Source organism: Salarias fasciatus, chromosome 5, assembly GCF_902148845.1.
Source record: "Salarias fasciatus chromosome 5, fSalaFa1.1, whole genome shotgun sequence".
Taxonomy (NCBI): domain Eukaryota; kingdom Metazoa; phylum Chordata; class Actinopteri; order Blenniiformes; family Blenniidae; genus Salarias; species Salarias fasciatus.
Window position 1 is genome coordinate 15,396,772 of NC_043749.1, and position 27,833 is coordinate 15,424,604.

A 27,833-nucleotide genomic window follows, 5' to 3' on the forward strand; every position below is an offset into this window, starting at 1 on the left:
GAATTTTTTTTTTTTTTTTTTTGCAGAGATTACCTAATTGACAGGGTGCGCTGCCACCAGGGGGACCTCTTGATAAATGGCGAGGAGAAATTCACCAGCAGAGGGGATGACAGAGAGCAGGCTGAAAGATTAGCTGTGACTAATGTCTTTTCGAGGCATGGTATTGAGGGCTTTGAAAACAGAGTTCTTTGGCTCATACAAGGTATGAATAATTAATAACACGTTTTTGTGTCGCACTACATGACAGGAGTTTCTGCCACTAAATGGCCTTCAGTGAGTTTGAGTCACAGGACTAAGTTTGTCTATGTCAAGGCCATATTGCTTTCTAAGTTTGGTGGAAAGTTCAAAGTCAATATCTCATCAGATAATAACTGACTGGACAATTATTCTGATTTTTTTAAAATTATTATTATAAGCAGCATCCTAGAAGACAGCAGCCTCAATAAACCGAGATCACGTTTGTGAAGTGTGAGTTTGTGTGAGTGACTCTTAATTAGTCACTTTCCCACACTGACAGATGAATAAATGTTTTCATGTAATTTAAGTGTGGTGGAAAGCACAGGAATAAGTGTGAAAGCAGGTGCACTTCACAGCCAATGGCATGTAGCCAGTAACATGGCACCCAAGGCAAAATTCATTTTCAACACCTTGAGAAATGTCAGCCTTCACTCAGGAATCCGTGTTGATGGTAATTCCATTTGTGATAATTATGAAAAGACCATGGAAAAGTTTTTTGCTTTTGTCGTCCCATGTTTGTTGATGCTATTTTTCTTTTAATTACACTGACTGCTTTCACGCCACTCCCGCTTAACTTGTCCAAGTCCTGATATAATGTTATCTCCTATCAAGTTTCTTAAACTCTCTTATGCCTTGCCATCATTTCCTCTGCATGAGAACTATTTTTGTGCAGCTCAGCGTTTCAAAGCCACAGGAGGGGGCATCTCCAGCTCTTTGATCCTGCTCTGACTGCAAAGTGACCCAACCACCAGTTGCGCCATACTGCAGGCTCTCAACTTTTCCAGTTTCCTGTAAGAATCGGAACTCTTTCAAATCAGATTTCATGAAATCTTTTAAAAAATAATACATAAGGTTTTTTTTTTTTCTCAATGACAAATGGAGCAATATTGAGAATGAAAATTATTAAACTGTAAAGGCATTTCACACATTGATAGGATCATTATTATCAATGCAGAAACTAACCACACGTAATTTGGATTTTGAAAAAAAGTAATTGCAGGTTCTCAAATATATTTTAGCAGTATATCAATAAATACATTCTGCTATGTAATGCAATGCAGTATAAACACAAAGCAGCTTCAGCACGAGACCCTGCTTCTCTGCGGTCCCTGAGCGAACGACACAGCTTCCCTGTTCATCATTTTATTCAAGAAACCAAAAACACCTCACATGCACCACCCAGTGCCTCCTTTGTTTTGCTTCTCTGCTTCTGTCTCCCATGCTGCGGTGAGAGAGGGGAGGGAAGTGATCAACCCCTGATGAAACTCAGGTGTGCTGCGATGTTTTCCCTCCCTCAGCAGCATGCATTGATAGTACTGAAATGAATGTTCCAGCGGACATGATTGTTTTCATTTATATATTTGTCAGAACTTGTATGCCAGACTGAGGTCACAAAAGTTGCGCTATCGACATTTTCATTACTGTGATCTATCAGGTTGTTGTTCACCAACTCTCTGAATGACCAAATGAAATGGAATTTAAATGCCATTATTTTTTTAATTCATGGTTACTGGTTTACTATAATCAACTGGAAGTTTACAGGTGTCTAGTTCACCTACACTTCAATATTATACTCAATAAAAAATGCATGATATGTTTTTCTACATCATCACTGTACACCTCAAAGGGGCTTGGGATAAGTGAGGGAAACAATACCCTCAGATTCTTTCAGGTTTAACAGCCAGTCAGTATGGACTCAGAACCAATCGGTCAATTTTGATAGCATTAACTGACCTCACTGAGGAAATCACAAAATCCATAGAAAATTAAAAAAAAAAAATCACAGCTGGACTTTTCATTGATTCAAAAAATGTGTTTGATAAAATAAACCATGACATATTAATCAATACATGGAATTAGGGAAACAGTAAACAATCTGTGCAGATGGGAGTCTGTGAACTCAGAGTATTTGGATATTGTGTATGGTGTCCCCCAGGGGTCAGTGTTGGGACCTAAACTGTTTAGAAAATTCATCTGACATAATACAAAGTGCCTGATCTAATGGAGTTTTTATCATTTGCAGATGACACAATTGTTTTGGGAACTGGTAGGAATTTTCAACAAATTTCAGACTTAATTACTTCAGAGCTGAATGAACTGAAATTATATTTTGACAAAGTTAAGTGTAAAACAAAAAAACATGATTTATGGAAGATGCAGTAAAATTAATGAGATAAAGAAATAAAGGGTATATAGAAGGAGTTAATAAAAACATATTTTTGGGACTAACAATTGATGGCAAAATTTGCCGGGAACCTAAAACAAGACTATTTATCCTGCAAATAAGAGCAATAACTACTATCCACAATGTTGGCGATCAGGACCACACCAATCCACTGCAATCTAGAACCTTGAAATTTGTTGAACCTGTAAATTCAGGATCATTAAAATAATTTCTAAAGCTTAGAAATTGCTTATTGCTGGGAAACGTCCAGATAAAGTTTTGTTAGAAGGTTACATTTCAAGGGAAACGCTAAATTTGTAGGTTCACAAAGTGCTGCTTTAAAAACATTCTGTATTACTGTCTGTGGGGTCAAACTGTGGAACAACCTGTGTGAAGAAATAAAACAAATATCAAGTGTAATTCTTAAAAAAATACAATTGTTTTTTGGGAGCTATTTTTGTATTTGTTCGAGTCATTTAAAATGACTTTTTTTTCTTATTTTTTATGCATCTTCAAAATAAACATCAAATCGTTGCACGCCTGTTTTAGAGTGATATTTCACCAACAATCCACATTCTTCTGGAAGTGAAATTTGCATGTTAGGGTGTCACTGTGTCAACAGCCTCCAGCTCTCAACCTGGAGGTCATAGCTGTTAACCAGTCGAGGATCTGTCAGCCTTTAAACTATACATTTCAGAAAATAGGTTCATCAGTTGTTTGAAGACTTTGCAGGTTTTGAGTAAGTGTTTGGCAGGCTTGTCATTTGCTGGAACAATCTTTCCTTTTCATGGTGTCAAATGCATAAGAGGCTTGCACTCTTAGGATGAGTCGCAGACCTGGATATGTGGGTTGCGCCTGTGGAAAAAAAACGACTCTTTACTAATCTCACCTTAGAACGAGAACATCTGTTTCACAACCGAGTTTGGGGACTTTTCTGTGCAGAAAACATGCATTCGGGGTTTAATGGTTGTTTGTAAAAAATTGCCCCTGGGTTTGAATGTGAAAACGCTAGGGGATGCACCCCTCCTTCAGCCACAGTCGGTTTGGACGCCTCCAGCAGCCCGTCGAGTAAACTGGTAGAAAACACGGATGAATGGACAGATCAAGCGGACGTATTGTACTTCACTTTCATTTATTAGACATCAGAAGGCACTTGGTAGCAACAGGCCAGAAGTCAGAAGCACAAAAAGCACAGTTTGACGGTGATTATATTTATAAGAAAAGTGTGGCAAAGCCACATGAGAGAAAACACAGTAAATGTTAAAATGTCAGTAAAGGACAATTGTTACATTCAGTACAAGAAAAGCACTTTCATGAAAAAAAAAAAAATATATATATATCTATATTTTTTTAAAGAAACTCTAAGAATTGTAAATGCTTTAATCAGTAATCAATAAGTACTCTATATTGATAAGTACCCAAATGTTAAGTATCACTACTCTGTAATTAAGCCAGTATATCCCTAGCTGCAACGCCAACATATTAAAGTACACCATCAGAAGTGAACCAGGTAGTTCAAAGTACCCAATTACTTATTCATTAGCAGCAACTAATAAGTAAATCTACAACTTTTTAAAGTAGGAGCTACAACTAATGACTAGTTTTCAGTAACTTGTACATTAATACTTTTCTGTTCACTGGTTGGATGTTTTTCTCATGCAGTATTTCTCAGTTGTTTTGGTGAACCAGACCCTACAAAACAAACTTGTAGGTTTCACTTTTTTTTTTCTTTATGTTGAACTGCATTATGTAAAGACTTGAGAGAGCGAGTTTATGATTTGAAAGGAATATAGCTGACAGGCATCTAAGAAAGGCACCGCGTGAATTGGCAGCAGTCGCCCACTATGAGGCACAATGATTTATCAGAAAGTCAGAACCCTCATTCTTGGCACAAAACAGTGATCACTGGTCCAAGTGTGTTATATCATCCTCAATAAAGGATCTGCACGTGGATTGAAGGCCACATGTCTTACGGTTTTTCTGTCTGTAATCTGCACCCTGAATGATCAGAGGGAGGAAATGTTGGCACCAGAAATAGCCTTAATATAGTGTTACATTGACCCCTGTTGATACTGTCTTGTGCCGCTTTCCAAACAAAGGGCTTTTCACTGTTTGTGTCTTCAGGTAGCTGAAGTCAGGGATCACCTCTCCTGAGTGGCTAACCGTTATCAAACCTGGACCAACTCCTTTTTTTTTTTTTTTTTGGTCTTTTAGTTTGTTAAGACTGACGGTGGTTTTCGCTTCAAAAATAGACTTCATATCGATTGTGTTGAAAGTGACTAGTGTGTCTTTCTGACATCAAACAACAGCTGCCGAGTACAGACTTGTGCGCATTTTCCTGTGAGCTGACAGAGAAAAGAAACGAAAGAGAAAGGAAATCCCTCTTTTTTCTACACTATTCAAAATAGCTTAAAACATTTCTCCTTCCTTGAAGTCGTCGGTGTGAGGGTCTTCATGCACACCTTGTCACAGTGTTAGGTTACGAACATAGTGGGCTGGGGACCAATTGATACAGTGAAGCAAAACATAAACATATCCGGTTTCATTTTGTAGCAGAATCAGGCTCCTGGAGTCACTCCGGATGCGATTTGTGAAGGAAGCAGAGGAAGGGATGTTTCAACCGTTTGGACTGATGGACGGATGTTATTCTAGTTTTTTTGTTTGTTAGTTTTTTTTGATGAGGGTGGTAGAGGGTACAAATTATATTACTTTTTATTAAAACATAAAGCTTTGGAGCATAATGTTTCATAAAAATAAAATGTATAAATTTACAGCAGACAAGATAAAATCCAAGACTATAATAATAAATGACACAATGGGGGTTATATATATATATCCCATCCATAGCTCTCAGCAAATCACACCCATGGGTTATTTCATTAAAACATGATCAGTCAATATAAAATGAATATAAATAAATGTATCAGCATGAAAACATGGACAACTAATAGCATCAGACAATATTTAGGACGGTCTATAGAGGATAGTCCAAAAGTCAGTGCATCTTTAGTCAGACACATTAAAGATTTCAGTAAGAATTCAGTAAAAATAGCTTTGACAAAAAGTTTGTCAATTTTGTGTGTACTTCAAAGGTCTAAGACAGTGCTTGTGCTGTGGGTTGCAGACCACGTGAGTCTGAAGTGCACAGACAGAATTTATTGCTCATCAAAACGTCTAGCTGGCTATATTGGCTGGTGAATATAAAAATCTTGCATAAAAAACTGTATCGACATTCTCACACTTGCACTTCTGCCTCAGGTCCACCGTTCCCCTTGTATTCGTTGGCAGCAGGCGTGAGACGGTTGTCTGGGTTCAGAGGGTACTGCTCCGGCTGCTTCGCAGTGCTGAGGATCTTGCTCTCCGGCCGGCACAGCTGCCTCAGGTTCTGCGGAGACAAGATCCATCATCACAAACTGAAACCAACAAAAAAAATCCCTCTTTATGGAAAATCACTGTGTATTAATTGGGCTCTTCAGAGTGGGTGAACACTCCCGCCTCGGCGAAGGGCTTCAGCTCCGCCTTTCAGTGTGGATTTTCCATTTTCTCCCTGAGCTCACACTGTCCATCCCTTTCTCTTTTCCCTGCGAGCTATAAAAACAACCTGTCCTGAGTTTACTCTGCTGACCCATAGCTGGGACTGGCTCCAGGACCCTGTGATCCTGAACTGGACAAAGCAGTGTAAGTGATGAATGGATGGCTTAACTGACTGGGATACCAGTATGTGAGCCCGCGCGCGCACACACACACACACATACATACACACACACAGAGTCCCTGAGCAGGGAGCATGACCCTGATCTGATACTCCCCCGGCGCCTCGCAGCGGCCGCTCACGGCTCCCAGTATCCAAAGTTCAGGTTGATAATGAGTTGGTTTGGTGAAATGCAACGGGGCACACTTCCTCAAGAGAATCAAAGGACTTTTAATTAAAATATTACTTTCATTTTTTTTTTTTCCATAAGACTTGCTTTGCTTTTTCAAGTAAACTAGTGGGATAAACTGTGAAGCTGACTCCTGAAGCACATGTTTCAAATGCATCAGTAGTTGACATTTTTCACACTGATGGCCAACAGGGGTTCAAGTCAAGATACGTGCCGCATTCTTTCACCCCTCCCTCTAGTGGACAAGCTAGGATGTCGTCACGTCGGTGATATCACTCAGGTAAACGAAGGTCAAGTCGCAGTAACTTTCCACCAAATGTCTCCACACGTCTGCACTTCACCACCTCAGCAGAATTTCTAAAGACAGTCTCTGTGCTCCTTGGCGGTGGCTGTGTTTCTGTGGCTGCGCGCACATCATAATGATGTTTGAGCGATGTCATTAAACCGGGGCAACATTCCCATGTCCAGTGTTTACAGAGTCGCTGCTCAAAGCCTGACCCGTTACCACCCAGGGACAATCGACAGGTTGGCTGACCCTACTTGCATGAAAGACACTGACCCTGCAGCCACGGAGTACGGTTCATGCAGGGGTTTCTCCCACGTCCCCTGATCACAAATTCCAGCATTTCCATGGCCCACCGCCTGGATATGCATGCACTCAATTTTAAAATCAAATTCCACTGCACTTGTTTTTACCAAATGTTTGATACATGCTTAAAATTTAATATTAAAAAGACTGCATAAGTTAAAAAATAAGATAAACAACATCAGCAACAAAAAAAACACCTGAACAGTGAAATTATTACATCATGTCTGATCATTTTCATCACTGTAACAATTCAATTTTCATTGTTTTCCAGGTATATTTAATAAATAAATAAATAAATAAATAAATAAATAGAAGCAGCTTTTCTGGCTAAAAACAGTTTTTGCATTCGGAGAGGGTAAAAAAAATACACTAAGCACGAATTTAAACTTTGCAAAATGAAATGATCATCACTGTGAAACAAAACAGTTTTTAATTAGTATTTTACAGTAATTCTAAATGTTCCTGTCGGTCATCATCACACTGTTTAGATGGGAAGCCCTGCAATGGCACCGGTCACCCCTGGGAGACCGGTTGATCTTACAGATTGAAAACTGCTTTGGAAATCCTGGAAATCATGTGTTAAACACAGTTTTTTTTTTCTCTCTTTTTTTTTTTATTGAAGGCAATAAAAGGCTGCTGCAGAAGCAGTAAGTTATATAAGTCAGAACCTGGGATGGAAGACCGATTCTGCGGCAACAGTTTACTCAGGATCTGTTTATACCACTAAGTGTCTGCAAGAATGCCAGTTTGTTGTAGCGCGCTCTTTTTGTATATGCAGCATTTTCCATCTGGGGCACTCGTTACTGTCTCAAGGAGAGTGTCCATGCTCGTCACCCCGAGCAGACAAAGTGTAACTCTTCAGCACAGCACATTGTTTTTTGTGATTTCCTACAAGTACAAGAAAGATATTCAGGGAAACAACTATTTTTAATTCTTGACACATTTTGCATCATGAGTTTTAATTGAGTTTTAGGATGACTTGCCTCGCTAGAGTTTGTCATTACTTGTGCATGTCTTCAGAAAGATGTCTGATCTACAGCATTTTCTCTGTCTTGTCAACAATCAGTCCTTCAGACAATTAAATCTGGTTGTTAGCTTCTGGCTGTTGTGGTCTCTACAGGAAAAACAACATAATTTACCAGGAATTCAGCTGTATTTTATTGGTGACTGTTTTGTATTGCCCAATAATGTTGTGGGCCAAAGCTGAGTTCAGCCTTCATGTTGAGCAATCTGTTTTGGCACTAAGGCAACAGTCAACGCCGGAGCCACAATGAAATAAAAAAGGAGACAGGAATTTTTTGAAAAGCACATTGTTTTTCCCCAATCTTGTGGTAGCACACCAAGACAAGAATGTTACCAGCGCTGCACCATTGTTGAGTAACCAAAAAAATAAAATAAAATAAAATAAAATAGGATTTCACTTTGACTGCATTGAAAACTAAAAATAAGCCTAATCCTGAATTTTCAGACGCAGTTCATTTTTAGCAATAAAAACAGAAACTTGAACCATATCTGGTCACCTGACATTTTTAATAGTGAATAAAATCAAATGGTAGATTCCATTAGTCCAACAGTTACAGGGTACTGCATGACTACATGGAGCTTTATCTTTAAAATATACGGAATTGGAGAAACACACGAAGTAATTGCAAAACCTTCATTAGCATAGTGAGAAGAAGAAGCAAAAATAAAACTCAAGGAGAAGTTGTGCCTGTCAGGTCATGTCAGACTCTGTAAAGAAAATATTATATTCATTCTTGTTCGCTATATTCAGAGTTGGATGACTTTAAAAGGCTCTAGTGTAATTTTCGTTATGTGTCTCCACGTGTTGCTTTTGTCCAAACTGGAAGTCATCAAGAGGCTTTGGCTGCAGCAACACCTCACAGTTTTGGTGCAAATGAAATTTTCTTTCGTTGACAATTTTCAAAACCACTTTACCAGGAGGAAAACGACTTGTTTCCGAAAGCATCAATGTTTGAATAAAACTAAGAAAACAGTTAAAGCACAGAATCCTCTGAACAGCAGAACTTCTTCATGTAACTTTGATTATTTGTGCATGATGTTAATGTTAATATTGATTTTTCTGAAGGTGTTCACTGAGAACACAGAATGCCCTGCAGGTAACGATTAAAGTAATTTATTATGATGGTGTGTGTTCACACACACTCCCAAAAACAAACCAAAAAAAAGAAAAAAAAAAAAGCGTGAGAAAAACACTGCAATGAATGTAGGTTCTCTCACACAGAGCATTTTTGAGGCTGGTCTCCCCTAACTTTTCACATTTTTGAGGGTCATTGGTGTCAAGTTGAGTATTTTGGTTGAACATGTGCAGCTGCATGTACTTACACAAACCAATCTCAACCCTGAAACTGCTCGTACCATTTGATTTGCTTTTTGGCAGTATTCTACTTGTTGTCACTGTTAAAGTGAATGCTTTCCTTGTTCCTTAGTGACAGACGCTTGATTTCTGCAACACCGAGCCGTCACATGATGTGACACAACTGCATGAGTAACGCACGGCGACTCAGAGTTCCCCATTTTTACTCCCACGTGTCTTTGTCACGACCGCAAGTCAATAAGAAAAATGTGAAAATCTTAAACAGTTGCCATTTTTTCCATGTCAGGGATTGTTGTTTACTTTTTGTTTAAATTATCAAATATAGCAGTTAAAAGAATGAAATCAACACAGGTTGAATAAAACTGTAAAGCTTTCATTCTTAAATCTTATCTGAGTTATTGCAGTGGTCAGGAAGCACTTTAATTGTGTTTCCATGGTTCATTTGTTCTCTGGTGGATGCATACCTCAGCCATTGTTCCCTTCATCTGAGTGAGCTTGAAGATCATCCACAGAGGAACCAGAAGCACGCAGAAGAGTCCGAGCGACCAGCCCAGCGCGTACGCCCAGGTGGGATAGATGTAGGTTTTGTTGAACTTGAGAGGGTTGTATTTCACCACGGAAAAGATGAAGGTACCCTGACAAAAAACAAAAACAGCAACCAACTGTTACGTCCATACAGATTCACTCCCGAGGCCGGGCACCATTTCTTTCATTATTAATTTCCTCTGCAGATTGGTTTTATCCAGATTGTGAAATAAAGAGAGTATATTTCATAAAACAAGCACAACAATCTGCCTCTGCGGTGATGACTTTACACCAAGCAAGGAACCGCGGATAAAAAAAAACAAACTGGTTAATAGCTGTCGATGTGATGCTCGGGACGACGGTGCTCCGTACTTTTATTCAGGTTCACCGGGGTATTAAAGACATATCAGATTAAGAACCACAACAAATGAGTGTTTGTGGTCATCTGCTCATAAACGCACAGCGATTCCAGTCAAGTTGGACTCTGTTATGTAACCATTCTGCAAGTCCAGCCAACTGATGGGCCTGTTTCTCATAACGGTGATGGTAATTCTGCTGCCACTAGGAGGAGCATCAACACCATCCAGATAAGATAAGACATACTTTTATTATCCCCTGGGAAAATTTCTTCTGGACTCCTTGGAGCTGCAGTTTACAAAAGGTATAAAACAGAATAGAAAAAAGAACCAAGCAAGAAAGTGCAGCAGTAACATATTTTACATAAAAATAAATAAATACGCTTTTAAAAATATACACACAGTGTTGCACAGACTTTAGAAATAATACATAATATAAAATACTTAATTAATCTCAGATGGGAACAAGCTTTATGTCCTTAGTTATTCAGTCTCTAAGTCTTGTGCTGTCCAAGCCTTTGCAGTAGACCTGCTATAGCTGCACGTGCTCATTCGTTTTTAGCCATGATATCAGATGCTACTACCATAAAAGGTCATGTTGTAGTTCCATTCCACAATGTTAGATTTTATTTCATTTTAAGTTGGTTGAATGGTTAATCATATTTTTAATAACATGATAAAGCCAGAATAGAGATTTTTAATCAAACAAACCAACTTCTAATGTGCTTCCAAATAAAACGGAGTGGTGGCTGAAAGAGTCTGCAGGTCAAGTACTATCAAGTCTCTTATAAAGCTCCCACCAGGGGCTATTTATGAGGAGGATGTGGAAATCGTAAACCACTTTCAATACCTGGAAAGACTCCTCAATGGAAAACTGAGCCTTGAGGCTCACGTGGACTCAGTTTGTAAAAAGCCTCACCAGCAGAAGGACTTTCATTCATTCATAGCATCGGTTTCAACGCAAATTTCACTTTAATAAGAACTGTTTACACTTGTTTTATCAAGTTTTAACCTAATGAGGCTTGGACTCCCGCTGGAAAAGACTGTGAAGAAAGATTTCTGGCACAGCCATCAACTGACCAGCACTAAATCAGGTCAGAGGGTAGGTCCGATCTTGGCAGACCCGCCAGACCAACAGGTCCAGTTTCCTCCTTTGAGACACAGACACCAGAGGCCCAGTTGGACTGAAGACATAAATCACTCATTTATTCCCAGGCATGATTAGACCTTTAAATAGCTTGTACAGTGATTTTATAGATGTACAGAAGTGGTGCTTTTTTTTTTTTTTAATCTATGGGGACGATCCACAGGGGGATAATAAAGATTCTTTGAGATTGAATTTAAATGATACATAAATGGGATTATACACACATTTTTCATTTATAGCACCGTTTTCATCATGTGGATAACGTCAGAAGAACAGGACTGTGTTTCAGTCCAGTCTGATGAAGACTGTATGACGACTGCAGCTCAAAGGTCAGAGTTATATTCAAAACAAATCTGTTATTTTCACTCAAAAACAGCTTTATATGGTCATGCACATGTATCCTGTTGTTGTCTGCCTCTCATCCTTGCTTGGATGTTTTTGGTGTGGAGTGACTGGGTAGGGAGAAAGGTATTCCATAAACCGCCATCATCTGATTGGCTAACGCTGTCATTTTCCCACACACTCTCAATACAATACAATTTTGACAATTACTTGATTTTGAAAAACATATTTTGTCTAAAAGAAGTCCCTGATTCTCCAGGCTATGAACTAGATTTTACAAGGAGTTTATGAAATGTGAAGACGGAAGAAGAATCAGAAACAATTCAGAAGCAAATGGCCTGATCTGAGGAGGAATGTGCAAATGTTTTAAAGGCTTTAAAAAAATTATATGTATCAATACATTGAATGAATGGAAGCTTTATGCTTTATGCAGAGATGGGGACTGACGAGACTCGTGGTGGAGGATTTGTAATTTATAATATGTAAACTATTGCAAAACCACTTCTGGACACGAGACATTCATATGAGTCACTTTGATCACCACAAAACAGAAGAAGAAGAACATGAAGTTCTGAATACAGAGTATCGAAACAATGGACACGGCGCTTAGTAATGGACAATTAAGGGAACCGCAACAAAGCATCCCTTTAAACTTGCCTTTTCATCTCTGGAACAGCTTACTTTAGCATGGCACACGAAATCAGAGGCACTCACCAGACAAACAGCGGGGGTAATGTAAAGCCAGCAAATCTTCATCAGAGGCCACGGACGGTAGCCGATCATGTCTTCGATGTTGTCATACAGATTGTCTGCACCTGTTTTTAAAGAAGGGGGTTAAGTTTCAGTTCTGAAATATACTCTGCAAGACTAGGCAAAAAGCAAATGATGGAAAAAAAAAATGTGTTGATATTAACTAGAAAAAGACAAAGAAAGATGACAATAAAATGTCAATGACGTGACTGTTATATGTAAGAAAGAATATCTAAATATATTTCATTTCAATATATTCAGCCAGTTCCTGGTTACACAACAATAATGGGCATTGTGTCGGAAATGTTTTGTGTTCAGTGTTTTTAAAAAGGCAGCCGTTTTTCAGGTCACGTCACTCACGGACGCCGAGTGTTTGTTATGCAACCACTCACTCAGAGCAGCGCCGTAAAAACATCCAGGCTCCTTTAAGCCGTCTTCACTGTACTGCGCTGCTGGGGATGCGGTTTAGGTAAAAATGTGCCTCCACATGTGATCCAAATGGTGGCGTGGTAAATGTTCACTTTAATGGAGAAGTGCAGTTAAATTTAAAAGAGCGAGTTGCACAAACATGGACATTACCGTCCACTCACATGTGCACCACGCTCAGATTTTTTAGAAAGGTTAAGTTTTCTCGGTGTGCACAGAAACAGGAGAGTGGAGCGTTTTCAAAAAGTTATGTTGTCAGTGATTCTGAATAGCGACTGAATAGCCAAAATGAGAGAAACTTTTCCGTTTTCAGTGAGATGACACTCACATGAGGAGAAATGCAGCTGATGTTGAGCTTTAGGACTTACATCCTCAGTAGATTCTCACATATGGAAATATATTTCTTACTGAACAACATGCATCATTTACGTGTTGTTAAATTCCTGCTGACGCTGGGGCACCATGACGGATTTCTTTTTAAAAGCAAAGGTCCGGAGCTCATTTAGACCTTTTATATTCATTCCCATTCAGAGAAAAACTTCCAAAGAGGCCAAACGTTCCTCTTCAAGCTTACCTCAAGGGCATGTCCATCAAGCTTAGACGGGCTTAAACAGTCAAAATGGTGGGAAGAAATCTCACAGGAAACATGAATTTAACACTAAAGCTCGAGTGAGCAAAGCAGCAATGGAGAGCTGAATCAAAGGAAAAAGCATGAAAGAAGTTTAATACAATAAAAGCAGAAGCTAAACGTAAGATTAAAAGGTGTATTTTTTAAAATTTTAGGAACAGTCTGAGCTGTTTGCTTTTATTTTTATCGCTCATTGTTGAGTGAGGCTGACAAGATGTAAAAGTGAGTCGTCACAAACAAAAGCTGTAGAAGCAGCAGTACAGTTTCTGGCATTTGCACTGGAGCTCAAAATGACCAGCTTTTGCAGTGTTTGAATTAAATGTCAGAAGAGGTTGTTTTATTTAATAATAATTACAGGAAAATAGGCATCATCTCATCAAAAAAACAACAACAGAAATCTACATCTTACGGCTACCAGCAGCTACAAACCATTTCTAACCTTAAACCTTTTTCTTAGGGAAAAATTTTATAGTTTTGACTTTGACTGAATTATTTTCACACCTTCAGTCATAAATGGGATTAACATTAAGATGATTTCAGAGTAAATTATAGCACCAAGACAGCTTTTAATTAAGATACTAAATAAGTAAAAAACTACACCTCAATTCAAATATGCAGTGTTGGAGATGTTTGAACACTGGATTTGATAAAATCGATCTCCTAAATCTTGTAGACTGACACAGAGATCATGATTAATTATCGTGAACTCTTTTTACCTCTTTTTCATTAAAATTCTTCTGACAAGCGGATTCTGGTTGTAGCTGATGAGGACAACCTCCGCCATACCTTCAAAGCCACCTGCGAGGTCCTCCAGGGAGCAATTTTAGAGCCTGTTTTAATAATTATAATAATTATACTGGCATTTAAGCACTTCATGGATTCACGCCTTAATATATGGCCCGTACGCTCAGAGTGTATGAGCAGGTGTGAGTCCTCAGACCTTCAGCTGAGGGTTATTTAACGTAACGCTGTCTGAGAATGTGATGAGGACAATAAGAGTTCATGAAACTATTTTTTTTTGTGAAGCGAAGGGGGCATTATGTACAGTTATCCTGGGAGAGTGAATAATTAAAAAAAAATGCTTGCTTCAGAGTAGTGATTGATAATTAATTCTGATAACGATTCTAGTAAATGTATGACAGGCACTTATGAACTGCGGTTTGATGTAATTGCTCATCAGCTGGTAGAAATTTACTGGCAGCTTTAATTGTGCAATGTCATGTGATCTAATTTCAAACAAAGCTTTATTTATGAGGCTGTATTTCAACCTGGATGATTCTGATTCATTGCCAATGCATAATTGAAATCAACGTCAATCTCAAGCAAAATTCACACACAGTGAAACTGCTATACTTAATAAAGCAGATTGTGCTGAAAAAGTTGCTGCCGAAAACAGATTTGAAAATAAAATCAGTCACCAATAGGGAAACTTCTTGTCCTGTGTTAAATTATTTAAAATGGTTTTTCAGCATTGTGTTATTTTTTCCTGTAACAATTCAATCAAACTTGTCCTCAAACATGCTGTCTGTCAGATTCTGTGGTGTTAAAATTGGCATTAGTTATGAATAGAGTTGACAGTACATGAAAGATATACTATAATTTATAACCGGCACCTCAGCAGCCAACCTTCAGGCTCAGTCTGTTTCTTTCATGAAATTCCTGTCTAATTGCATTAGCGAAGCCCTGAGCTTTAAAGGTGAGTGACACAGATAGAGAATATAAATTTGCTTGGAAATTTGAACTGAAATGAGATAATGTTTCGCTGTGTTTGGAATTTGCGGCGTGGCTTCAATCTGAAAAACAAGCTTCAGACGCTCCGTTTATTAACTTTTTTTCCCCTTAATTCAATGAAACTGAGACAAACCACCAAGTGAAGTGTTGTGATTCATTACAGCGTCAATTCAAACGTGTGGCACAATTAATGTGGTCTAAAAATACTTGCTATAATAATAATAATAATAATGTTGAAAAAAATATAGAATCTGCACTAAGAGCACATGTGTAAAAACAGAATTAATGCATCATGACTCACCATATATCCAACCGATTGCTATTGACTGACACACCGACAGCAGAAGGAGGTTGTTGCCGCTGCAGACATAATGGTCAAAGAGTTGTAGAAAATACAAGCCACCCTGCATGGAGACAGAGAAGGGATGGTTCTAGAAAATCAACCTCAAAACAACAAATTCAAACTTTGCTTTGTAATCAGAACTCCCTTCGGATGAAAACTTTTCAACATCCAAGAAGACGAGGTAAGAGTATCATAGAAAAACATTAAGGCTCAAATATTCTTGTTTCACATTTTCAATCTCCTTCTTCTTTCTCTCATCTTTTTCTGTAAGTTATGTCGGCTCCTGTTGCACAACCTCTTGAAAATGGATATACACGTGCCGAGCTGTGTAGCATGTAACGTTCACACGGTGGTCCGATGGAGGTCGCAATTGAAATGTAATGTAAATGACCGTGCAAAGAATTCAGATCTCAGCAGGAAATCAGAATTGAGCATCAAGGCCTGCAGTGTGGACGTAGCCCAGGTCGGTTTCACACTGAACAGGTCTAATCCAGGCATCACTGAAACTGGTTCAAAACTGCAAAATAAGTATTACAGTTAAAGGTAGCCTTACAAATTTGACCTGGGAGGATAATCACTTGCTTTACATTTTCAACTTTGCTCATGAAGACACTGACAAACTGTTGACATAAGTCATCTGAAGCTTCTTTTCCCGATGCCCAGTCTGGACTGTGGCACAGATAAGGTCTTTACTTGAAGGGTTTATTCTACTGTCTCCCAAGTTATGTTGTTTTTGTGTTCCTTGCTATTGCTGGTCACATGGGAGCTACACTGCCTCCACAGGTCATCAGTGGTATTACTCTGCATGTCAAAGCTCCTTGGAAACACACCAAATTATGCACATAATGAAATGGAGAGCAGGTTACGTCCGTGTCTGCACATTTCAGCTTTAAGACCGTGTTGGCACGCAGCAGAGGCTAGATTTTATTTACTACATGCCAAAAATACAGTGGTACAGAACAGATTAAAGCGCTCACCTCTGTGACCAGAAGGAGGCCGAGGAAGAAGCACACAGTGCAGAGACAGAGCAGCAGCAGTTCTCGTCGATAAGGTCTCCGAAACACAGTGGGGAACATATCAGTGACGGAGGTCATCAAGCATTCCAAGCTCACAAACTGCCAGAGACAAAGACCAAACAAACATTATCAGCGAGAAACGGACCGCATTCCAGTATTAAATGGATGACTCGCAAATATGTTTCATCTTACCTGAGTATCTGCTCCCAGCAAGATTACCATGACGAAGAAGCAGATAGCCCACAGCTGAGGTAACGGCATCATTGCGACGGCTCGTGGATAGGCAATAAATGCCAGGCCTGGTCCTGCAGACAACACATCCAGTTAATAAAGGCTGCTTGAACATCAGAGCAAACAGCTATTGCCTTGTTTAGAAACAAATATTTTAGGGAAACGTTTAGCACGTTTTTTCTTATAAAACTGGCAAAATAATAATACAGGGTCAACTAGTTACTAAAAAGACTGATAGAGGATGTGCAATGCAAGGACCTTGAGCTGCTTTGCAAAATAAAGTAATAAATCAATCCGAAGGACTCTCCCTCACTGAATAAAGTCAATCTTTTTTAATCAGCTCTATTTATGAAAATCTATAAACTCAACACACTTCTTCAAAGCATTAAACAAATCAACTGATCGCTGTGGCTTCTCGACAATGTTTTAGACTACAAAACTCCAACCCATCTAAATTGCTTTTGATAAGATAAGTATTCAGTTAGGTTTAGAAAAAAAATAAAAAGTTACTTTGTAATTTAAAAATCAAGTGACACCATGACAGGTTACATAATGTCTCTGATTTACTACAAAGAGAAAGGAAAACACGTTTGACTGTAGCACCATATTCTACGATAACACCTTGAATTGCTTTTCTCATTCATTGCTTCTGTCAAATGTACACAACAGGTTTACAGAATCCCCACCATCCTGACCATGTAAATAACCTGAAAATGTTTACGAGTCCAGTGAATGAAGTGATAGTAGATGGGAATTTGGAAAAGTGTTCCAATCCATAGAGTTACTAACCCACCTTAACATCCATAAGCCGGTCAATCTCGCTATTTCGGTTTTTTAAAGGAGGTGTACTATTATGCAAGCAAAAGTTAAATACTACTGATGATTAGTCATTCTTTTTCAGTGACGTTTGACAAAAGTCATATAAAAGCATTTCTTACCAGAAGCAGCCACTTCAGATATTGGCAGTCCTTGCTCATAGGACATGAAGCCCAAAACAGAGAAGATTGCAAATCCTGCCACAAAGCTGGATCCTCCATTCACCAAACAAAGAACAAATGTGTCCCTGAAAATGCAAACAAATGTCAAACAAATGTCAAAAAAGCAAATAAAAGAACTTTAGAAAACAATGAAATGAAACCAGAACGTAAAGTGAAACACTAAATTTCCTGACCGATTTGATTGAGCAAGACACAGTGTAGGCCCACGACTGAAAAGGTTTGCAGATGTGTGAACATGGTTTTCAGTAGTGGGTATGGATTACATTAGATAGTCCAGCATTTTTATTTATTATTTTTTCATATGCAACGCCTTCCGTGAAAAAGACATCAGTGGATTCCGAGCGCGTTTTGCATGCATTCATCCATCCGTCTTCTACACCTGTTTGGTCAACGGAGGCTAATGCAGCTCGCTGCGGACAGGTCCAAAGTACACCACGGGGCAAACGGTCACACAAAAACCACACACACTCATTTTCACGCCTATGCGAAATTTCACCAATCTTAGCTTTTATCCTGAAATGCTGAGAACTGGAGACCCCAGAGGAAACCCCCACCCACACAGAGAGAGCAAGTAAAGTCTGCACAAACAAGCCCCACTGGCCCAGCCCATCTCAGCCACACTGCTAGTTCCTTTTGAGGCTGTAATGCAACCACATGCCATTGGAGGTGCAGGCTTTCCTACTGAGTTGCTGCGAGCACAGAATGGAGCCTCTCCTTAAGTCAACAGGACATGGTGTCGGTGTTCCCCCAAGCATTTAGCAGAGAAGGACCCTTTTTCTTATGTTTCCTTCAGTTCATTTCATTGAGCTTTGTAGACACAGAGCGGCTTCTTTGTATCCTACAGCTGTAGCGTGCTCTTGTTTACTGCACGGCGACCTGTTTTCACAGTGTCAGTGTTCCCGAGACCCTCTAGACTCACAGTATAGAATCATGTCTGTTCTGACCAGAGGATCACGAGCATCCAATTCTGACCTCTGGCCTTAAACGCAGATGTTTATTCAGATTCTCTGTGTCGTCCCACCCCCCGCCATTTGACTTGTACAATTAAAACTGTTAACTGGTCCTCAGAATGAGTAGAACTTTAAAAAATGAAAAAGAAGAGTGCACTTACTTGTAGCAATCATTGTTATATTGATTGTAACTTCCCAGAGCCGTCAAACTGCCCTGACAAATCCCAAAAGAGAAAAGAACCTGTGCTCCCGCGTCCATCCAAACCTAATCCAACACAAAAGTATATTAACTTCATATCCACTAGTGTCGACCTCTTTCATCATCATTAAGATTCCAACGATGGCAGCATGTCAGGTGGGTGTTTTAAAGCCTTTAGTTTTATACTGTGTTTCTGCGTTGTTAAATGTAAACGTGACCGTTGTAACTTTATTACTTACTTGAGGGTCCACCAACCTTGTGGGGTCAGGATACAGGTAGAACGCTATGCCGTTCATAGCGCCCGGTAAACTGAGTCCACGGGCCAAGAGAACCACCAACATCACATAAGGAAAAGTGGCCGTAAAGTAAACGACCTGTCAACCAAAACAGAGGTGTCAGATGTCAATGCAAAACAGGAACACAAAAAGCAGGAGTTACACAGGAGGGGGAAAAAAAAAGAGATTTCCTGAAGGGATCGTAATACATTACTTCCCTATTACTTGTACTGTGGCATTTTATATATCTAAGCTAAGTTAATAATTACAAAAAAGTCTCTCAGGAGCTTTTTCGTGCACATGAAATTGCTGAAAGAAAATATTTTTGTTTTCTTTTCTTAACTGAAAAAAGTTGTAAATGTGTTTTGCTCAATCTTCATGCAGTAGAAGAGATCGTGATGTTTCACAAGCAAAGAAACCAGTGAAAAAACAAAGAGGAACCTGAAGAAATTGGTGTGGTGTATTTTAAACCCTGCATAGTTGAGCAATCCTGCCATGCTGTGAAGTAAATATACATGTTTGAAAGTATAAGCCAACCTCAATTCTGGACTGGAAAATAATAATCTTGAGAAAAGGAGTCTCTCTGAGTAATGCATGTCCCACAAATACAATGAATTCATTCATACAAACATTGCGTGATAAACCATCTTTCAGAAATGTTGCTCCCGCTACCTTTCCAGTCGATCTCACTCCTTTCCAAACACAAAAGTAGCAGAGGATCCACGCCAATAAGAGACACAAGGCCAATTCCCACCTCAGGCTACCAATCTCCTCAATTCCTTGAGATATACCCAGTACTCGTCTCCTGAAACACATTAATAAAAAGACTGAGAAATCTGCTCGAGACCGCTCACGCAATGATAAATAAGACTATTATGTTAGTGTAGACGAATGTGAACAATCACATGGCTTTGGTGCTCCACACATGAATGCTCCATTTCAGGTGAACATTATACTGGAGAGTTTTATACTTGACTTTAGCAATACAAACCCAAACAATAAGTTCAACTTTAGTTATGTTATACTTGCAAAACATAATAAAGTTGTGGTGCTTCATTGGTTATATCATGAAGCACTTCACAGAAATCCAAGTGGAGCATTTAGTATATTATTATTGCAGTGGAATGAATGTTTCTTATCAATGTAGAAGTGCTGACCTTGAATAGATGCACTTTCACACACAGTCTTTATGTTTTTGATCTTGGTTTTATTTGAACGTTAGCAACAAAATGATTTTTCCTTTAAAGCCTCTTAAAAAAAAAAAGAAAAAAAAAATCAAAGGGGCCACAGAGTACAACTCAGGCTGATGACAGTGAGTCATGTAATCCTAAGCCAAACCAGTAGTTCTTAAAATGTTTAATAATGCACCCTCTGTAAATGGTTTTTAAACCATAACCTCCAAACAAGCACAAGACATTTAGAGCACAAAAAAATCACTTCCCGTTTTTAGGCACCAACATGTGATATAACTGTGAAAAAAACTTCAATTTCACTTGGGGGGAAAAAAAAAATTGTTTTCAAATCATGACGAACTTTCCCATCAAGCAGTGATCCAAAAAATACTGAACTGATAGTTCACTTTTATTTTCCATACACTTCTGTGAAGGGTTACATGGTTCAAATTGACAAAAGGCAGTGAATGTAAGATGCAGTTTTAGATTAACTTGATGAAATTCTTCACCTAAACAACCTAAAAATATCTGTGCCATTGCCATATTGGCCATTGTTCCTTTTCATTGTCCCAACTTATTGGAATCGAACCATTAAAAGACACAAACTCATTCATCATTTCAGTAGTAATGATGTTACTGATACACTGCAGGTGTAAGATTCTTTATACACCATTGATAGGCAGTCTAAAAACAACATGCATTAACAGGCATTTTCATGGATTACAGTGTGACTACTGAGGGGATAATTTTAAAATATTTTCATCAAAATACATCACACACGCCTCTCAGGGGCTTTTTAAGTATTGCTATGAGATATAGGACACACATATGAGAAGCATTGCATTAACAAAATAAGTAATCTCTGTCAAGACATGACCAAAGATCACAGCTGGTGCCAAAGTAAGAATTATTGTCTGTGCAAAGTTTCACAATTTCTCCTCATAGCAGTTTAACAGGAAAGGTGGGGGGATCCGCAGAGTCAGTGGGCATCACCTTTATGACTCTGTGGATACCTGCATTAAAAAATCATATTAATCCATTCAATCGTTACTGGTATATTTGAGATCACCAGACAGACAACAGGTGTTTTTGTTTCAATCCATAGCGGCCATACCAGCAGAGAATTTCCCCCCTAAAACGCGCCAACAGGCTGTCGACAAATATTTAGCAGCTAAGACTGAATATGGAAATATTGATCAGTGGACCAGTGATTGTCAAATGTTTCCAGTGAGCTCTAAAAGAAGACAGGTGTAAATGCCACTTACTCCCAGAATTCAGTTGCAGGTGTTGTTGCGTTTGCAGCTGCTGTCCAATTGGATGATGCATTTGTTTTATCGAATTCAACACAAGAGTCTAATAAAAAGAGATTAAAGCGTAGAAGGGACATCCGTATTCATTCAGCAAACACAAAACAATTGTTAACACTTTACGAAATTGACATTTGAGGCCTCAAATGACCTCAAAATGGCTCCCAAGCACTTGGCCACAAATTCAAAAATCAGTTAATCTTTGGTGAGCCAAAGACATGTGATGAAACCAAGCTTGATTTAACTTATCTCCAACTTCCACTAAAAGAAACAAGCCCTGGAGACCTTTCACTTTGTCAATTTAGAAAGGGCGTAAAACAAATTAATCTAGTCAGATATGTGCCATGCACACATGTGTTTGCATTTCTACCTGTGTTCCAGGTGTTCCTGCAGCTGGCCCAAGGAACCTCCGAACTGAAGGATGAGAAAAGGTAGAAGAAGGCCCACGCCTGGATGACGATGTATGACACAGCGGCGTATGCAATCACTATCTGGGTGGCATAGCCGATCCCTGAGGAAACAGGGAGGTGTGGTCAGCACACAGTACATCACCGATCTCAGACAGATTGACACTGAAACAAAAGCAATGGTTTGCGTAAGCGACAGCAAACGTTTCCGTGGATGAAGGAGGGTGTAATCTGGACGGGACAGAACTCCATCACAGAAAACCCAGAGCGAGAACATCACACTGACATTCACAGTTAAAGGTGCATTAAGGAGTTTTTCAACTTTAAAAATACTTATTTTCCACCATAAATATGTTATGCCAGATGCTTAGTGAGCAACAACTGAGCAGTATTGAGGATGGAGCTTCCAGAAAGTAAGAAAAGACCGGCTTCTTGCACTGCCACAACTCCAGCACAGACCCCACCAGGCAGAAGAAACTTAAATTTTACTCGAGCACTACTTAAAGAGCGAGGAAGGAGTTCCCCTCTTCCGTGAAACGTACATGAACGCAAGCCACAGACACGAGCGTTTCAATAAGCTGCAGTTACACCCAAGGCCTGCAGGGGCCGTTGTTTCATATAAAACGTGCAAACTCCTTAATGCACCTTTAAGATCAGAAGTCATCAGTTTTTGTCAAGAGTGTGAGGTGCACAGCAGATAAAAGCCGTCTGGCCGGTTCCTCAGAATTTTGTCCAAGTTATGAGAAGAGGTGTGTGTCGATTTTGGAAACAGTTGATAGAAAGTTGATGTACAAGCTGAATCTGCCTCACTGAGAACCAGGTACTGATTTCACCAAAAATGTTAGTGTTCATGAAATAAAAATGTTCAACAAGGTAAAAGATGACAAAATAGATATAATAACTGCAACAACTATATTATTTGTCCGCTTTTAAACTGTATATTCTCACTGCAATTAAAAAAAAAACCCAAACATTTCAAGGAATTTGCTCTGACAAATGTAATCTGCTGTGAATAAACCTAGAATTCTTTCATAAAGCAAGCAGAAGATGCATTCTGACTGCTCCCTTTAATGGCTGTAAGACTGGATCAAGTGACCTGCACGTTTGATTTGGCATAGGTTTTACTCTGGATGTTCTTACTGATACCTGAGCAGTTGGAGGTTAAAGGCCTTGCTGAGGGACCCTCAACGTTGACCTGTCAACAGAGGCATTCAAACCAGCAAGCTGACCTTTAAAGAAAGTGCCGCGACTGAAAGAGTTTATGGTATGGTTTTACAAATAGCCATGTCAGCTGGTGCAGCTTTTTGTGGCAGGTGAACCAGCTTAGTCTGACATGGATCAGTCAGATTTAGTTTGATGTTTTTGTTTTTGTATAAGCACATAAAGGAGACAATAACACGAAAGAATAGAAGTACATTTACCCATACTTTTTTTTTAGTGGTGAAGGGATTTTCAAACGGCAGAGACCTACATGCAAGGTATAGTATAAAAAAGTAAAAAAAAAAAACACATTTTTGGAAGGTTAAGCTGTCAGGACAGCTCTCCTGTGAAGACAGACACTACATGAGCATCAAGTCGCTTGCACCCTGTGAAGCTCATGGTAATGACTCTCCTAATCCTACAGATAAGTATAGATCATTTAGTAAACAAGCAAGAAAAAAAACCTAGTCAATCCTTTAATCAGTTCAAAAGGGTGCAGCTTCTGAAACACTGACAAAATGAGTCCATTGGAAGAGCAACTTCAAACACTGAAGTTTTAAATCTACTTGCTGTTCAGTGGTATCACTTGCTTTCATTCATACTATTAAATCTTTTTTTATTTTCAGAGGGATTACATTCATGTGACTTTTTTCTTTTTCTTGTCTGTTCTGTCTCTTCACAGTTTTTGTAGTGTTTGCAATTTTTTAAATGTATTTATTGAACTTGAAATCCTCTGACCAACCGAGGTGTTAATGTTAACAAAAACTAACACAGATTTTAACAAAAATTTCTTATTAAAAAAAATAAATAAATAAAAAAGAGCATAGTTGAATGTTGGGAGAGAAGCACCGGTACACGAAAACTGTACCTAAAATATTTTCACGTGTGTTAAATTTCTGCTGCTAATTGATCATCGGTGACTGGACAGCCTGCTGTCATCATGCTTCATTTTAGCTGCCTTCAAAAAAAAAAAAAACATTCTTCTCGGAAGAAATTTGACCTGCACACGTAGGTGTGTAATTAATACATCTATAAGTGCTGTCAAGAGTTTTTATCAACGTGTCTTCTTGTGGTCGTCAGACAAGTAGTCAAGAATTCAGTAGTTTCCCTGGGGTTAAATTTAACACATCACATGTTCGAACCACTTCGTCTCGTGAAGCTGCAGCACACAGTATATGACATGTAATGATGGATCGAGAGTGCTTCTGTGTTTTTCAAAGTCTTCTCCTCTCCAGGTTATACATTCACTCACATGGAGTACTTGGGCAATAGCAAGCCTCACTTGTGTGCTCAGTGTTATTCAGGTGTCTCCAGTGTGCAAATCAGTGAGGTCTTTCAGGGAAAACAGAAGCTTCCTTTTTTTTTTTTTTTTTTTTTTTTTGTCCTTCTGTTTTTTTAGTCAAAGCTGAATTAGTCAGATACTAAAGACTATTGTGCTTTGTGGGTGACTTGCCTTTTTCCCGTCACACAGGTTTGAAATTGGTTTAATTTCAACTTTGAGGACAAAAAAAAAAAAAAAGTTAAGTAATTTGTTCCCTGCACAAATTTGACATGCTACACCGCTTCCACTATCTCACCGTTTCATTGGAGGTTTAAAGACATCTGAAAGCCTTTTTTTTTTCTTACAGCATGTTTTCTCAGGTAATTATAGACAAACCTTTTTAATGCTGTTGATGATTAGCATAGCAGCATAACACGACGCAGTCATTAGGTTCATTACAACACAGGGATGTCTTCGCACACCACCTGCTGTTAGCAACATATTACATTTCCTTCTTTGTTCACCAACCTTCAAACAAAGGGCAGAAGTGCCTCCAGCAGGTGATACATCCCTGGGAGGTGTACTGTCCCATAGCTGTCTCCAGGAGGAACATTGGGATTCCACAAGCCAGCAGAAACAGGGTGTATGGGATCAGAAATGCACCTGAGAGATACACAACAAGCACGGATATCAAAATACTTCTCTTTAGGAAAATCTGGGCTATCAACACACAATATCCTTAAAGGATGATAGAGATATTAAATAAAAGAGGCTGTGGCTTGTTTTTTTCATACAAAAAAAAAGTGGCTAATTCTAAATATGACACAAGAGAAGGACAATTGTCCTTTTTGTTGTATTTAAAAAGAAAAGGGCTCCTTTGATAAAAAGTTACACAACACCTGAGCCACTCCTTGGTCATTATCTTCGTTTTTATACCCCAAGGTTCAGTTTTATGGCATGTGAGTAATACATTTTGATAAGGAGCAGGAGACTAATGCAGACAGATAACTTTTACAAGTGTGAGAGTCCTGCTTACCTCCTCCATTTTTGTAACACAAATAGGGGAACCTCCAGAGGTTTCCTAGACCAACTAAGGTTCCTGCTACGGCCAGCAGAAACTCGATCTTGTTTGCCCACTGACCACGGTCTAATAGTTGAGTCGTCTTCTTCACAGAAGTGTCCTGACCCGGGACCTCCACGCTGTTGGGTTTGAGGAATTCTCTGGACATGTTCAGAAAAAGAAACTGATGAAATTACAGATACAGAGAAATGTCACCACGCTGTGTTTCCACTTCATCCACATTTATAGGACAAACACTGTCAACCCTGTGAACCCTCTTGAATATGCTCACACACAAAACTGCTCAGCTGATTGTTTGGCACTACTCAAAAGCTTCATTTATTTATTCAATGAACTTAAGCTTGCCGGATTATTAGGAATGGAAAATTTTCACTGGCAAGAGTTTAGCAGAAGCCTGAAACTTATTAGAGCACATTTTGAAGTGAAAGTGCTGCATTTAACAGTCCAATGCAAAACAGAAACAGAGACTACTTACCCCTCCATCACAAAGCCCCCTCCCCCAAGAGCTGCAACCAGCAACAGCAAACTGATCAGTATTCCTCTCAGCCGGACGCACTGCGGGATCTCTACACAAACAGCATGTCATGAGCGGAGCCAAAGTGCGAAACAAAGTGGCTATGGTTTCCTTTGGCTTCTCTATGACCTAATTATTGTCGGACTGCTCTGCACTCTGTGCTGCCTCACTCGAGAAAACTGTTTGGCTCTGACAAAGGTTGGAGGTAAAGCCACTTCCTGCTGTATTTTTCCACTGAGACAGGAGGACTTTGAGTCATTAAGATTAGTACAGTTGCTAGCAACTAAAATTAGCAGCTCAGCCGTCTCAGCTATTTCACTCGCAGTACACAGGCTTTAGTTATCAGTCAACTGGGAATGTGCAGAGCAGGATCATAACTCATGTGAAAACAATGCAAATAACTAGACCAGTATGCAAACACTCATCTCTTTAAGTAGCTAGACACACGCTCTGCCACGCAATGCATTTTAATGCCCTCTGCATTCATGATTTATGGCATTTGACTACAATACTATCACATGCAAGTGCTTCATTAACTGCTTGTTTGCAGCTATATTAATTTGCTTTGTTGTTTTCATTTTTTTAGTGATAGTTTTTTTTTTTTTTTTTTTTTTTTTTTTTTTTACATTTTTCTTTTCCTTAACTTATCATCATAAGCTATCACTGCAAAATCTGTTTTAGTAATCATTCACAACATCAACCCTGGTCTTGGTTAACAGCCTAAATTTAAAGTTGTTACATTACACTTACTTCCTTGTTGCATTTACAGTCATTAAATAACTATTCATTCATTCCCCAACTATTCCCCAAAAGTAGTGTTTATTTCTAAATGAAAAGAAAATGCCAAGTAGCAATGTTAATAACAAGAGTTTTCTGATGTTGCTATGTCAACATTCAATGTGGACAGCCTGTTACTAGCAGAGTTGTACAACATGAAACACATTTTAAAGTACACTGACAATGCTGCACTCGTCCAATCTGATAATGATTCTCTTGAGTGAGATGAAATTTGCACTTGCTACACTGAGTGAAGATGAAAAAGGTGGCATGATAGACTGTCTAATGGCATCAGGTTTCAATTTGCATTAGAAGTTTGCATGTTCTCCATATGTCCGTAGGGGATCTTTCCATATGCAAGAGCTACTTCCTACAAACCAAAAACAGCTGTGTTAGGTTTACTGGGGAATCTAAGTTATAGTGAGTATGTGAGGGAGATCGTATGAGCGTTGACCTTGGGACGAAGTTGTGGTCTCAGCGGGTGTGCCCTGCCTTTGATCAATGTTAACTGGGTTAGGCTCCAGGCTCAAAGGACTTTGGTCAGAAAAAAAGGAGTAAAAAATGTAAATGGAGGAGTAGTTGTCATGGAAGGGCACCTAACACAGTACAAACTTTAGGCATTGTGGAAAAATAGGGTTGACATGTAAAATATCTTATAAGATCAGAAATGTCTTACTTATGTATATTTTAACTCACTCATTTTGCAAAATCAGTGACATACTACGTATGAACTCCGGTCATGTGCTGATTCCTCTTATTTCACAACGATCTTTCTCTGTGATAACTATCATACCTTTTCTTACTACATATATGATATACACTCAAATACAGGCATAACTGTTATTGCAACCCATCTGTTTGACAAAGTCATTCTAATATATATGATCATATTTCATATGGTCAATCTTGCCAAGTTGTATTATCCACTGCTTTAACCTTGCTTATAATAATTGTTCTGTGCGTATCCATGTACAGATGTAAGAGACTT

At 39.0% G+C, this 27,833-nt stretch overlaps 1 protein-coding gene across 1 annotated transcript; it reads right to left on the bottom strand.

Annotated features, from left to right (window-relative positions):
- Positions 1-4,512: 4,512 nt before the first annotated feature.
- LOC115388266 (sodium- and chloride-dependent GABA transporter 2-like) lies at positions 4,513-27,833 on the bottom strand. The gene is made up of 15 exons (XM_030091330.1): positions 26,030-27,833; positions 25,510-25,694; positions 25,002-25,136; positions 21,976-22,116; positions 21,564-21,651; positions 19,799-19,931; positions 19,091-19,225; positions 18,814-18,917; positions 17,643-17,767; positions 16,666-16,778; positions 16,435-16,572; positions 15,416-15,518; positions 12,294-12,394; positions 9,674-9,844; positions 4,513-5,786 (listed from the first exon to the last, which is right to left on the bottom strand). Exons 1-15 carry the CDS (start codon positions 26,035-26,037, stop codon positions 5,637-5,639), a joined length of 1,830 nt encoding a protein of 609 aa, XP_029947190.1. The 5' UTR covers positions 26,038-27,833; the 3' UTR covers positions 4,513-5,636.